We start from the raw sequence: 12,829 nt of genomic DNA, 5'->3' as shown, positions 1-12,829 counted from the left end.
AAGGCAAACGTCTGCCGCGTTCTGCTGTGCTCGTGCGCGATCGGCGGGAGGTCAAGAACATCCTTTGTCTAAATAGAGGAAGAGTATAAGAGCGGAACGACACGGGCCATTACCAAACCCGACTATCATCCTGTCTCTGACGGTAATTGAAGCTTGTAAAGTTTTAGGCCATCAAAAAGAGAATGCGAGCGATGCTCTGTAAATAGAATTAAATCACGGGTCAGTTTATTACCACCAATTTTGTGCTGCCTTCAAAACAAGTCTCCAATTAAGCATAACACTGCAACAACTGTGCTCTGCTTTTCACAGGGGAGATGTCACATCACAATTAACCAAGAATGCATTTGCCTTTTCCTTTGCGTATGGACCTCTACTCGCCTAAATACGTCGAACAAATAAATAAAAAACCCTAAAGAATAAGTATTGTTGAGCACAAAAGCATCATCAATCTTTCGAAAGCATGGGCGCCATATTTCCACCCTCGTACAGATTTTGCCCCACAAGTGGGACTTCTTATATCTCGCATGCAAAAACAATCAATCTTTGGGTTCGCTCCAATCACATGCAAATTGTCCGTCCACGCACTATCGAGTTATCCTCCGCACAGGGGCCACGCGGCATAGCGCCAGGGAACCTACGTCCGACTGATGTTTAAAGTAATACAATTTCTGTTTATTGTAAAAACATTTTTTATATCAAACCACGGGAGGGTGTTTCTGCTCCTCCACTGCTCCCTCTGCGGTGTGAAATTCTCCCCACCCCTGCTTGTCTTCCGCCACTGATTCACTCTCCACCACTGATTCACTCTCCCTCTGACTTCACTCTCTCCTCCGCCGTTGGCTGTTGGCATCCTAAAAAAATAACACTGGCCGTCATGTTTGCCCACCACTTTGCCCTTCTGTCTCCACCCTAAGAATAACCCCTCTTGTCCCCCCCCCCTCCCCCAACGCCTCCCCCAGGTCGTGTACATCAGAGATGCCGCCACCTCGACCACCATGTTACGACTTCCGTGGTAAAAAAAAAAACCCGCGGCATAACCCACCCCGCGATTGGATGGGTCACGGCGTCCGAAGGTGGGCGTTGGTGGCGCACGTGACGTCACCACCACTGCCAATGGCCACCTCAGATGGAGCCAGTGACGTCACGCCACTGGCTCCATCTGCCCAAGTTGTGTTCTCCGTTTTGTTATATTTTTTGTCTGAATGTGCTACTTTATGTTCGTACGCCTGCCCTTATAGGGCGCCTATGAGAAATATGCAAAGTTATTTACACACACCGTGCAGCTTATCTTATATGTTAGATTTATATAGCAGCGCCGTATTCCGAAGCTGCTTTACAGCAATTATATTTATTTACAGTAAGATGATAAGTGATTGAGATAAAGAGTGGCGTTATTAATAGTGGTTGTGTAGTCATGGCGATGGTAAGGAGCACAGGCGGCAGAGGTTTAGGGGGGTTGGGGTAGGCCTAGTTGTCGCTGAGATGCTGCTAGGGAGTAGGATGGGCTCGGGGGAAGGATCGGCTCGGCAGGAGACGGTAGCCCAAAAGTCAGACATAGGGTTATTATTTTACTTAAATGTTCAAACTGACTCCTATGAACGTTAATTATCTTTTGAAATGAATGTAAAGATGTTTTTTTTATTTAAAAACAGTTTTTTAAAGATTACAGGCTTGATCTTTGAATATTAATTAGTTATATTTCGTCTCAATCATTCAGGGTTCTTGGTCAAGTTTTGTAAACGACAGATTTGAGAGAACCCCATGGGAGGAAGAAAAATAAATATTAATAAGGACAATAGATAAAATATTAACGAAAGGAATAAACACGAAAACTGTGGTAATGCCGAAATAACCCAATGCGTCCTGACTTTTGAGCCACCTTGTATTATATTTTTGTTTTCAGTTAATAGTGTACAAACAAAGACATTGTACCACAACACTATCAAGGATAAAAGCGTTTATGCTCAGCCGTTTTGTCAATTCACTGCTGGATGCACGACACCCCTTAACGGTGCGCCCTTTTTAAAAGCAGGCTTAACGTTTGTTTTTCCATTGTCAAAAAGCCACTCGAGCAAAGGACGGGATGACCGACAATGGGAGAGTGAGTACACTCGCCAGAACATTGCGATCTTTAAATAAATAAATAAACGATTAGACAACCCCGGAGTCGAAGAGAAATTGCTGCCTCTCGCGTGAAGATTCAAGCTTCTGAAGGCGACGGGCTACAAAAACACATGTTCTGAAGACGCAACGTCCTGTTCTTTAGTAGGAGTTACAATCCAATTGCGCACCTAGAACTCCTAGCTGTGTGACGTCAAGGGGCATGCAGGAGGATGATCTGCGGGCACGGAATGGCGACTATTTAAAAAAACAAGCACGCAGCACGTCATTCAGCATGTGCTTTGTGATTATTTTACGATTTTTCGCCAGTCAATTTGTAATCTACTGTTGCAAGCTGCGGCAGGCATTGCTTGGCCCCCACACGGATAAGAGGATTTACTAATAAAGGCGAGATGGATCAGCAGCAGTTTTGATCCGTAATTGGTTTCTTTTGGGTTAGCTTTTCGTGCAAAAATGTGTGCCGTAAAACCCTCCTTCACCCAACTGAGCCGATTAATAGAAGCTGCCGCGTAAGTCAAACGTGCCCGAATTTATCACCGTTTCAGCAGCAGCACCACCGGTGGGATGTTGGAGAGAAACCTCACGCAACATTTACGTGGCCACGTCCAGATTTACAAGAGTAGTTTTACTCTATTCACTTGGATAAGGAATAGGGATTTGTATTTATTTGGTGGCTTGAATGTCCCGGCGTTTCAAGAGTGCCTTGCGTCTCATCTCATATCAATCACCCCAATGCCCAGCTGGAGACTTCTTTTTTTAGCTCGGCATTTATGGTTCACTCATGCAGAACGATTCGGCTAATTTTGTGAAATGTCATGATTCGGGCGGTCACAATGCTGATTCAAGGATTGATATTCATTTTTTTGTCATGTTTGTTTTGGCTTTATTTTAATTCTCTGTCTCGTTTGATCTGTCTAATCGTACAATCGGCCTCGGGGGGGATACTTGTTGTAGAATGCAAAGTACTTTATATTTTAAAGATCAAGGCACAATGTATCGCAAGTAAAATGTTTTTTTTTTTACGAATGTGACCGATTGTTTGAGGGATCAAGTCACACAGCTGAGAGTCTGAGTTACAACCCAGGTAGCCACTTGCGATCTAACGTGGTTAATGACAACAGCATAACCGGTGCTTTTGTAAAGCGTCGTTCACGCAAACAGCATCTCACAAAGCTACGCAGGCAACACACGTGGAGGTGCACATACATTCCGACGTTTTTAGCCAATCCATTAGTGTTGATACGCGCAAGAGGAAACCAGGGTACCCGGAGTAAACACACACCCACCCACGTGCGAAGGGGTAACACTCTATCCCACTGAGAAGGGAAAGATGATATTAGTCTGCATTTTGCTGCACCGCCTTCTGGTAAACCAGGGTATTGCACAAGGGAATGTTGCAACATCTGTGCAGCGATCCACCAAGCCTCGCTGCTGCCTCCACAGCGCTAGATCACTGCTGGCAGCCCATGTGCAGCAGTGTAGCCACCACCACCAGCGCCATGCTGTTCCCAAGTAGAGACCAGTTGAGATACTCATTTGAGGCTGAGTCGACCGAGGTGAGGCCCAAGACCGGTTTAGATAATCTTCACTGGTGTTGGTCGTGAGCGGGAATCGAACCCTGGCGGCTGGGTCCTTAGCGCAATGCGCTCACCGCTGCTCTACCGCTCCCCAGAAATCAGAATATTTATTTATGCTAGAGGAATATGACGAGTTATAAAGATCTTTTTCACAAATGTCCAGTAGGATTCAACACAAACAACAGCCACCATTTGTCACTAAGTGGTGGTGACATCACCATGGCACTTGTGCCAGACTAGGTGCACTTTGAGGCCACATGAAGTGTCGTAGGCTTGCTGCTAGCAGGTTCCGGGACAGACCCCGGTGCCATGGGTTGATTGACTGATATGACTGACAGATACACCACTTGTGCCAACAATAGACACACACACAATCACTCACAGTCGGACGCACAGCTCCAGGTCCTCGTCCTGCTGAGCGACGATGTGCTGCACCTCCTCATAGGTCCTCCCCATCAGCGGCATGCCATTCCACTCCAGCACCTGCATCCCTGCCACAGCCACGGAGCACCTTCGATTAGCACGGTTGGCTACGTACGGTGCGAAAGAAGTTCAACAAAATCTTCAGCGGGACTCGAACCCTGCTCCCCAGAAATCAGAATAGTATTTATTCACAGTTAGCAGCCGTGCATCGATGCATCAATTCGTCGATTAATACCACCGTGTAAGTTCTCACGGTTGTGCGGTGTAGCTAACAGGTCGTTCAATAAAAAAACGCTCTGGAGTGCTCTGCCCAATGAACGCACCCCTGATGTTGGCCCTGGCTGGGAATTGAACTCCGCAGCTTCGTAGCGTGGCACGCCTTCCACTGCACCGCACTGCCACCACTGACCCCACAAAACACCGACACATAATCAAGCTATTGTGTGTTAGTTTTATAAACATGATCAGGTAATCCAGTACACTATGTGCTGAAGATAACATACCTAGAATTAAATGTTGTAGTTAATTTTAAAAGCTTAAGGAATTAGTAACCTGGTTACTTTTCTAAAGTAATCCTTCAGCATTATGCAAAATTGGAGCGTTCACCTTGAACGCTTAAAATTCAGTGCAGTATTCACAACTGGTCAGGACAACTCTGAGAACGTGGAGTCGCGAATTTATTGTGAACACGGTGGGAACGCCATTAAAATATCCAGCGTGTGCTACAACAACATCCTTGCCGTGCCAGGCACTTTGCACATTTTTTCTTTGCAGACTTCTCCAATTATATTCACCGCGTGCGGCAACAACTCTTTGTGCGAGTGTAAAGCACACAGGGACGACTCTATTTTCAGCACACGTATGTATGTATGAACAACCCAACCAATAATAGAGATCCATTGCAATTCATATGCATATATTGACACCCCCCACCTCTGGTCTTTGCACCTAATTGGCTCACAAGTGAAGACTTCACATTTATGCCTCTATTTAAGACCGAAGCAGGAGGATGTATCCACAACTCTGGCTGTCGCCTGATGAAGCTCGTTGTAATTACTGGCGAAACGTCACGGTACTCGAATTGTAAATGTTGTGGGTTTACTCTCCAACACACCGGTGTACTGTACTAGTAACCAATTGGCACGTTTTGTTTACGTGACAAAGGTTACTAATTTGGCTGTGTCGGGTGGTGTCGGGTTTAACTACACATTTATATTTATGCGATCTAACCCCCAAAAAAAACCAACCCTCTATTATGGACATGTGTGTATGTTGAACTTCTTTCGCACTGTACGTAGCCAACCGTGCTAATCGGAGGTGCGGCGGAAGGACCGCAAACTAAACACACAAAACACTTGTGCATGAGCACGATGGCCTGTTGTTGTGGTTGTTGTTATTGTGTTTTCTTTCTCGTTATTGTCTCCGCGCTATAGACAGGGCTTGGTGGGGACAGAAATGCCATGGCGCTCCAGGAATAATTTACCGAAGGTTTAATTTTCTTTCAGATGCTACGGTTCGCTCAGATGTATCCGTTTAAAAACTGGGAGAGTTCGTGCGGCTTACGGGGGAGGGGGGTAGAGGGGGCTCACCGGCTCCTGACTCACTGCAGATCAATCGATGTGGATATCGCTCCCCCCCATCCCCCCGCTGTCTCCTAAACAGTTGGGCCTCCGTGTTGGAAAGGTTAGGGCCCCAGACTACAAAGTTAGCAGAGTAAAAATAAAACAACTACGCAGTCACAAATTACTACGCGGTGAAAGGGGTAAAGTCGCAGCCCTGCACTCGCTTGCTCATTTCGCTGCTGACGGAAGGGTCTCCACTACAGGAAGCTCTGGAGAGCCAAATCTAATTTGGCCTACTCTTCCTTTATTGTGACCTCTTCGCGCCTCCGATTAGCAACGGTTGGCAACGTACGGTGTGAAAGAGGCTAAACGTACGTACGTACACACGCTGTGGAGACGTCTTGGAAAGAAGAGTTACCCACGCCTCCACTCCCCCCTCCCTCCCACCCACCTCATCATCCACTCCTGCTGCTACCGCCACCGGTCATTATCTATCCACAGCTGGATGAAGGCCTCGCCAACACCGCCATCGTCCCTCGTGTTAACGCGATGCCAGAATCCGTCTCGCTCGTGCGAACGAGCGAATCTCATGGCTCCATCTCAACGACGGTCGCCCTCATGGCCACTGCGTCTCTCCTTCTGACTGACGCCGCGTCACCAGTTGGTGTCCACGCGCCATCATCCTGGCCAAGCCCCGCGTGTCATTTTTCCTTGAAAGTAAATGTCTCCAATTTGTGTTTTGTTCCCTCATCTAAAAAATAATGATTTGCATTTTAGTTGTACGACGTCTTCCACTGAAGTCTCAGGGCGCCTGCTCAGAACAAGGAGAGGCCAGGAGAGAAGGAGAAGCTAAATACAAATAAGGACGTGAAGAGTGTCTGCGTTTTAGACTTAAAAGTATAAATACTCAAAAGTATCCACATTATCGGATAAATTAATTTCCAGCAAACATTTCTCTCCCTTTCGCACTTCCTGTCTCTCTCTCCCAATATTCATCTCTTGAAGCTGCATTTTATTTGCCAATGCCCACGTTTTCTGACCTAATTGCTACAGCAGGTGATATAACCGGATTAAAAAAGGTTCTGCACATTGATCCAATACTTTTCATTCTCAACATAATCATTAGGGCCGCTGTGGAGAATATAAACGATGCAATAAATAAGCGGACAACGTCCCCTTCACATATCCGTCTCTCCACGTAAAAAATAAATTTTTCTCCAACAACCAATCAGCCGCAAGGCTTCCTTGTAATGCAAAATGTCAGCAGCATTGATTCAAGACGAGTAACACTCTGGATCGGTTTTGACAGTCTTTTTGTTGCTAAGACAGTTTTATGAGACCACTTTATCGTTCACTTCTTTATTATTCTTCACATTTTGATCCCAATCCGTCTTTTAATAGTCACCTTCGGTGTACTCACTCTGTTTGGTCTTCCAGTGTCACCCCTACAGGTGCCGTGGATCAGTACATTTTAGATATATAACATTTTTTTATGACTGATGGGGGAAGGACACAACATGAATGCTGCACAACAGGCAGGTGCAGCAGTGGGCGCCGTGGGTGGTAGCCGGCAGCGCGGCAAAAACCCAACGTTGCACTGCAGTCCTCCCCACCTTTGCCAACCATGCATCGACCAGCGTGGTGAAGTATGGTCAAATGACTCTCACGGCCCCCCGCACGGTGGCTGGAGTAACCTCGTCCAGCGGTGGACTGTGCACAAACGGGCCGTACATGGGAGTTGATGGGAAAAAAATAAACATTTACAGCCGAAAATGTCCAAACAATAGCCGGGTCAGACTGGTCATCGGCGTCATTTTGGTAAGCAGCTGAAATGAACCAAATGTAAACGCGCACGGCGGAAAGGCCACGAGGGACACTTCCAACAGCGGCTCGCGTGCAGCAAAGGGGATAAAATAAGCACATACGCTTGGTCACATTACAGGAAATGTATAGAAATTGACAGAGCAATATATCCAGTGCTTAAGTATACCAGAATGTCACAGCCTTGATAAAAACCACATTAAATAGTACTCCAGCACTGGCACCGCAAGCCCGTGGCACACAGATCAAATCGTTGTGCGCCGTCACAGTTGGCGGAGTGAACAGCGCGTTCCTGCACTGTAATTGCATCGGCTCCCCGCGTGCCTGGCCGAATCATAACAGAACATTGCGATTCAAATGTTTTTCCCATTCCTGCTCTGCAGACACAGGAGTACAAGCAAGAATGACGAGTAGCTCTCCCGTATCGTGGTCAGGTTTGCACGGCGTGTTGTTCGGCACCACGGTCTGACATTTTGCCCTCTGTGCTGGGAGCAACGTATTTTAGTCCACCAGCTTTTTGATCGGTTTACTAGACCAATATTGTCAGGCCACGTTTTGTAAGCAAGCAAACTCTTGGCCGGTTGTCTGTATGTTTGTATGTTGAACTTCTTTCGCACAATACATCGCCAACCGTGATAATTGGGAGGTGCGAAGTGTTAATCGGAGGTGCCTGTTGAACAAATACTACCGGGTTACTTCATGTTATGGCCAAGGGCACGCCATATAAAATATGTGTTGCACAATAAGTTTAAAGGAGGATGGCCAGTGCGTAACAGGGTTCTCTATAGCTCCATTTAGTGGATCGTCCTTCTGATAGCAGTGGCACGAGCTGGGCATTGCAGGGCCGGAACCTTTACAATTTACTAAGGATAAAAATAGACGTTTTTCTGGGTGGGTAAAAATGCACCTCCTCTGGGCAAATTAACGAGTTTGAATTGTGTTCTTCTACCGAGGCCACAACGCGAACAATGGGACACGCGGTCGGCACGTGGCATTGGCGTGTCATTCCTGACAGGGGGGAGTAGAGGGGGCTCACTGGCTTCCTCACTCACTGATGATTAATCGATGTGGATATCGCCCCCTCCCGCCCCCACCGCTGAGTGACAGCTTAGTTGGCATGTCGCCGCGACACCGGCAACCCAATCAATCCCAGGCCAAGCAGCCACCCCTGCAAATGGCCGGAGAAAGTACCACAAGTTCATGTTGGTTTTGTTTGTTTGTTTTACCAGGTAAGGCCAACTGAGCTATATAATAGCTCTTTTTCAGAAGTCACCTGGCCACAAATGAGAGCTCAACGAATTGGCTCGTCATGTGGAAATATATAGCAGCCAAATACTCTCAACGCATGTTTCTGAATGTGGAGGGAAAAACCGGAGGTCCCGGAGAAAAATCCGCAAGACCACAGGGAGAACATGCAAACTCCAAATATACAGGCTTTGTCAGGGTCGGGATCGAATCCATGACCGCTCTTGTATACCAGGCGAGGCAGTTAACATCTCGCCACCGTGGACTGAGACCTCTCCACTTCTCCAAATGGAAGTGCCATTAAAAAATATATTCTAGCAGAGCCAGGCCCACAATCATCAGCACCGTCTGCTGCAAGGTCAGGCCTCGATACTCTTGAAAACTGGGAAGGTCAACGGACTCTCTGTGAATATTACTCTTGTGATGGGCTAAAGTGTGGGTACTCGCACCTGGCCAGTGTGGAAGTGTACTCAAGTGATTGGTCACTGGTTCCATCTCAGTGGGACAAGTTTATTTTAAATCTCCCCTCCTCCGTCTACGCAGCAGTACAACTGGGTACTCAACCAGCGTAAGTCGACCGGCAGGTCGTGTGTGGTGGACTTAAGTGTGGGTACTCCGAATGGTAGGCCCACATTCCTGCTGAAGAGGTTCTTTAGAGCTCCATCTAGTGGAGGATCTTCCATCAGCAGTGGCACAAGTACATTGTCGCAGGGCCGTACCTTTACTGCATTACTTCTATTTCAGGCCTTTTCTCGCGAGGTATATTTTCCCTGACTTGCATCGTGAGGTTTGCAGGTCGGTGTTTTGTACAACGCCCTGGGAGTTTATAGGAACAGGCAGTATTCGTTCGTTCGTTTCTAAATCTGCTTGTCCCGGTGAAGGTCGTGGCCCGACTGTGCACAGTAAATGCCAGAAACCGTTAATTGCAAATGTGTCGTAACACGTGACACTATCGTTTCTTTAAGAAAACCTTGCCCGTAGCCCTACATGTCACACAGATTTTGTCACCAATGTTTTCCAACGCCGGTAAAATTACTTCTGGATCGCGTGTACATGCCCCCTTCTCCTATTCACTGTTCAGGTTTCAGCCTTCCTCTTTCCCCTCCTTCTAAGACTGACTCTCTTTTCACTTAAAAAAAAAAACGTATATATGCACAGAGATCAAGGGGCATAACCACTGCAGATTAGACGGGGAACTGGATTTGGAGGGGTGGAGAGAAAAAATACCCGTTCAGGACGCCCCTTTTTTATTTTCTTCATGTCAGCTGTGTTTCAGTTTTATCGCTGTCTCCTCCTTGTCATCCCTTCCCCCCTTACTTAAAAATAAGTGTCACCCTTTCTCCCTTCGGTGGGACTCCGTATGGTTTGTGGCAGCGCAGCCCGTTCCCCATCTTTCTATCCCCCGCTTTTCATAAGCGGTTTGGCTCGTGTGGACGGTGTGCGGTACGTGCGTCACAACGTGATGTATTGGGCCCACACATTCCCTCAATAAATATATATGCACAGTAGGCAAATATATACACATCTCTTCTTTTCCCCATGAACGCTCGTGCCACCAGTTTTGCACAGCAACAAAACTCTGCACCTGCTTTTCAACATCCCCCCCTCGGTTTGCTTTTAAACCAAATCAGCTGGCACATTTAATTTACGATGGGCTCCGTCGGACGGCCGGAAGGGGTTTTGGAGTTAAAACAAACGCCTTACGTTTCATACCTCCACGACGATCTGAAAAAGAAAAAATCAATTATGAATCATCTCCAGTGGTTGAGTCACTCCACGTCTCTCACCTTCCATCAGCTGGCCTGTCTTCTCAGCAGCTCCCCCGTGCAGGATGCTGCCGATGTAGGCTCCTGTTAGGCCGCAAGTTCCGGGGATCTCCTTTCCACCCACGATACGCACGCCAAACCCGTTGCCTGCAACCACAAATGCAGCTCACAAATACAGCTCCCTCGAAGCGTTTTCGGCTTGTGCCGTGGTGGATGGGTCGGTGGTGGATCGGTGGTGGGTCGGTGGTGGTTTTGTTCGGCATGATGTGTGGCGTTTCGGTTCTGTCCGAATTAGCTTCCCAACGCGTGGAGCCAAGCATCGGTAATCGTAACGAACAACGCTCAGTGAAAGCCGGGAAACAATCAAGACAGCCACGCGGCCCTCAAGGTCTGTCTGCGTCGAGCCAGCTGCTAAGAGCCGCCGTCGGCAAGGGCACAGGCTGGCGAGTTACATCGGCGAAGAGTCGGGGTAGGAGCGTGCGTGAGCCCCGGGGAGACGCGTTTCAAGTTTCCATTTTAATTTTGTTTAACCGGGTGAGAACTCAAGAGACAAGGTCTCATTTGTTAAGTGACCTTTTTTTTGCTTTTACCAAAGTGGAGAGAGGAAATAATAGTAACAACATCTGATTTACAATATGTGCAGATAATAAGAATAATGAGAATGGACAGCCCTGTTTTCAATTCAGTGTTGGCCTTCCCACGCCGTGTTGGGCAAGAGAGTGTTTAACCATACTTCACCATACTGGTCAGTGTTGGTTGCAGAAAATGGTTTCAGGAAGAGTTCAAATATCACTGTGGCTGTGAATTCACCGCGGTGTGCTAACCACTACACGACTGGTCACTATCAAATATATATTCATATTTTTCTGCTTATTTCAGGAAAAACTTAAGTATGAAATAAAATAAAATAAATCACGACGTTTCGGACGCAACACAAGCACCCGTCTTCAGGTGAAAATCGCGGCTGTTGCTGGTGTTGCGTCCGAAACGTCGTGATTTATTTTGTTTTATTTCTACCTACGTGACTTTACCGAAAGAACCAAAGAGTATGGATTCCTGCAGTCACGAAAGCTTCAAATCAAGATTACTTGTTCAGTGTCCTGAGCTAGTAACGAATTGGCGTGTTTTGTTAACGTGACAAACCTTTCTAATTGGCTGTGTCGGTTGGTGGCTGGTTTAAATATACATCTATTATGGATAATAAACCCTCGTGTTCAAATACAAAATCACATTGCAGCAAGAGAACTGGCCACGAACTATTGTGGGCATTAAAGGCACCAGAGCAATTATCTCGGTACCAGGATGCAGCTATATATACGCACATTTAATGGTAAAGCATCGTAAAAATATGGAAACCTCCAATAGAGAAGGGGGAATAAATATGTGATGCCTCTCGCCATATTTTAGAATTTCAATCACCGTTATTTGAGAAATGTAATTTTCACAAGTCTTGCTATGAAATCACGGACGCATTAAATCATCGCGCATGACTAAATACGCACCTGCTCCCACCAGCTTCTTGGATTCCAAAAAGCATTTTAAATAATAAACAAACATCGCCAGCGACGAGAACTAATGGCGAGCTGAGTTGAGGTGACACGCTTCAAACTGTTCTCAAGCATTTTGCGATAAAAAAAGAAGAAAAATCCAAAATCAACCTCGGAGATGAACCCTTCCGGCTGATCCTTTGACCACAGCTGGTATTGTCAGTCGCGAAGAATTCACGCAGCGGGAGAACGCAGGGATCGACTGAATCGGCGCGCGAAGGCAAACTTACACGTCGTCGCCGCTCACGCCGGTCACGAATGTTTGGCGTAAAAAAATTTGTCGAGGCCAGATGCGTTGGCGAACAAGCCAATGCCCCGTTGCCCCCCCCCCCCCCCACGTGAGGGAGCTGCAGCGACGACCGCGTGCTTCATATCACCCCCCCCCCCCCCCACGTGAACACGGCCCTGTGCGTCGCGACCCGATCTGGCCGCCCCTTGAGGGAGAGGAACGGCTGCTGACCTGAGATGCTGCGCTCCTGGGAATCCTGCGAGAGCCGAATCCGGGAGTGGGGGAAGTCGTACTTCTGCAACCGCTCGGAGAACTGCAAGTAGAGGAGCGGGCAGCGTCAGCGCAGGCACCAACGGAAAGATGCAATTACCAGCGAAACGTCGTACTCAAATTGTAAATGTTGTGGTTTCACGCTTCAACACACCGGTGGGCTAAAGCAGTGAACTATTTGTCTTTTGTCAACGTGACACTTTTTTACTGATTGGCCGTGTCGGGTGGTGGAGGGTTACGACACATTTATAAATAACGCGATCTAAAC

At 47.3% G+C, this 12,829-nt stretch overlaps 1 protein-coding gene across 3 annotated transcripts in view; it reads right to left on the bottom strand.

The window, feature by feature from the left end:
- Window positions 1-12,829, bottom strand: part of LOC144945647 (uncharacterized) — a 105,299-nt gene that overhangs the window by 46,521 nt on the left and 45,949 nt on the right. For all 3 annotated transcript variants that reach the window (XM_078874195.1, XM_078874198.1, XM_078874197.1), the window contains 3 exons: window positions 12,523-12,604; window positions 10,537-10,662; window positions 4,081-4,189 (listed from right to left, as the gene is read on the bottom strand). In XM_078874195.1, the coding sequence (XP_078730321.1) occupies window positions 4,081-4,189; window positions 10,537-10,662; window positions 12,523-12,604 (317 nt within the window). The remainder of the gene's footprint in view (window positions 1-4,080; window positions 4,190-10,536; window positions 10,663-12,522; window positions 12,605-12,829) is intronic.

This window comes from Lampetra fluviatilis, chromosome 38, assembly GCF_964198595.1.
Source record: "Lampetra fluviatilis chromosome 38, kcLamFluv1.1, whole genome shotgun sequence".
Taxonomy (NCBI): domain Eukaryota; kingdom Metazoa; phylum Chordata; class Hyperoartia; order Petromyzontiformes; family Petromyzontidae; genus Lampetra; species Lampetra fluviatilis.
Note: the sequence above shows the minus strand (reverse complement) of the source record. Positions and strands in the feature narration are given on the sequence as shown.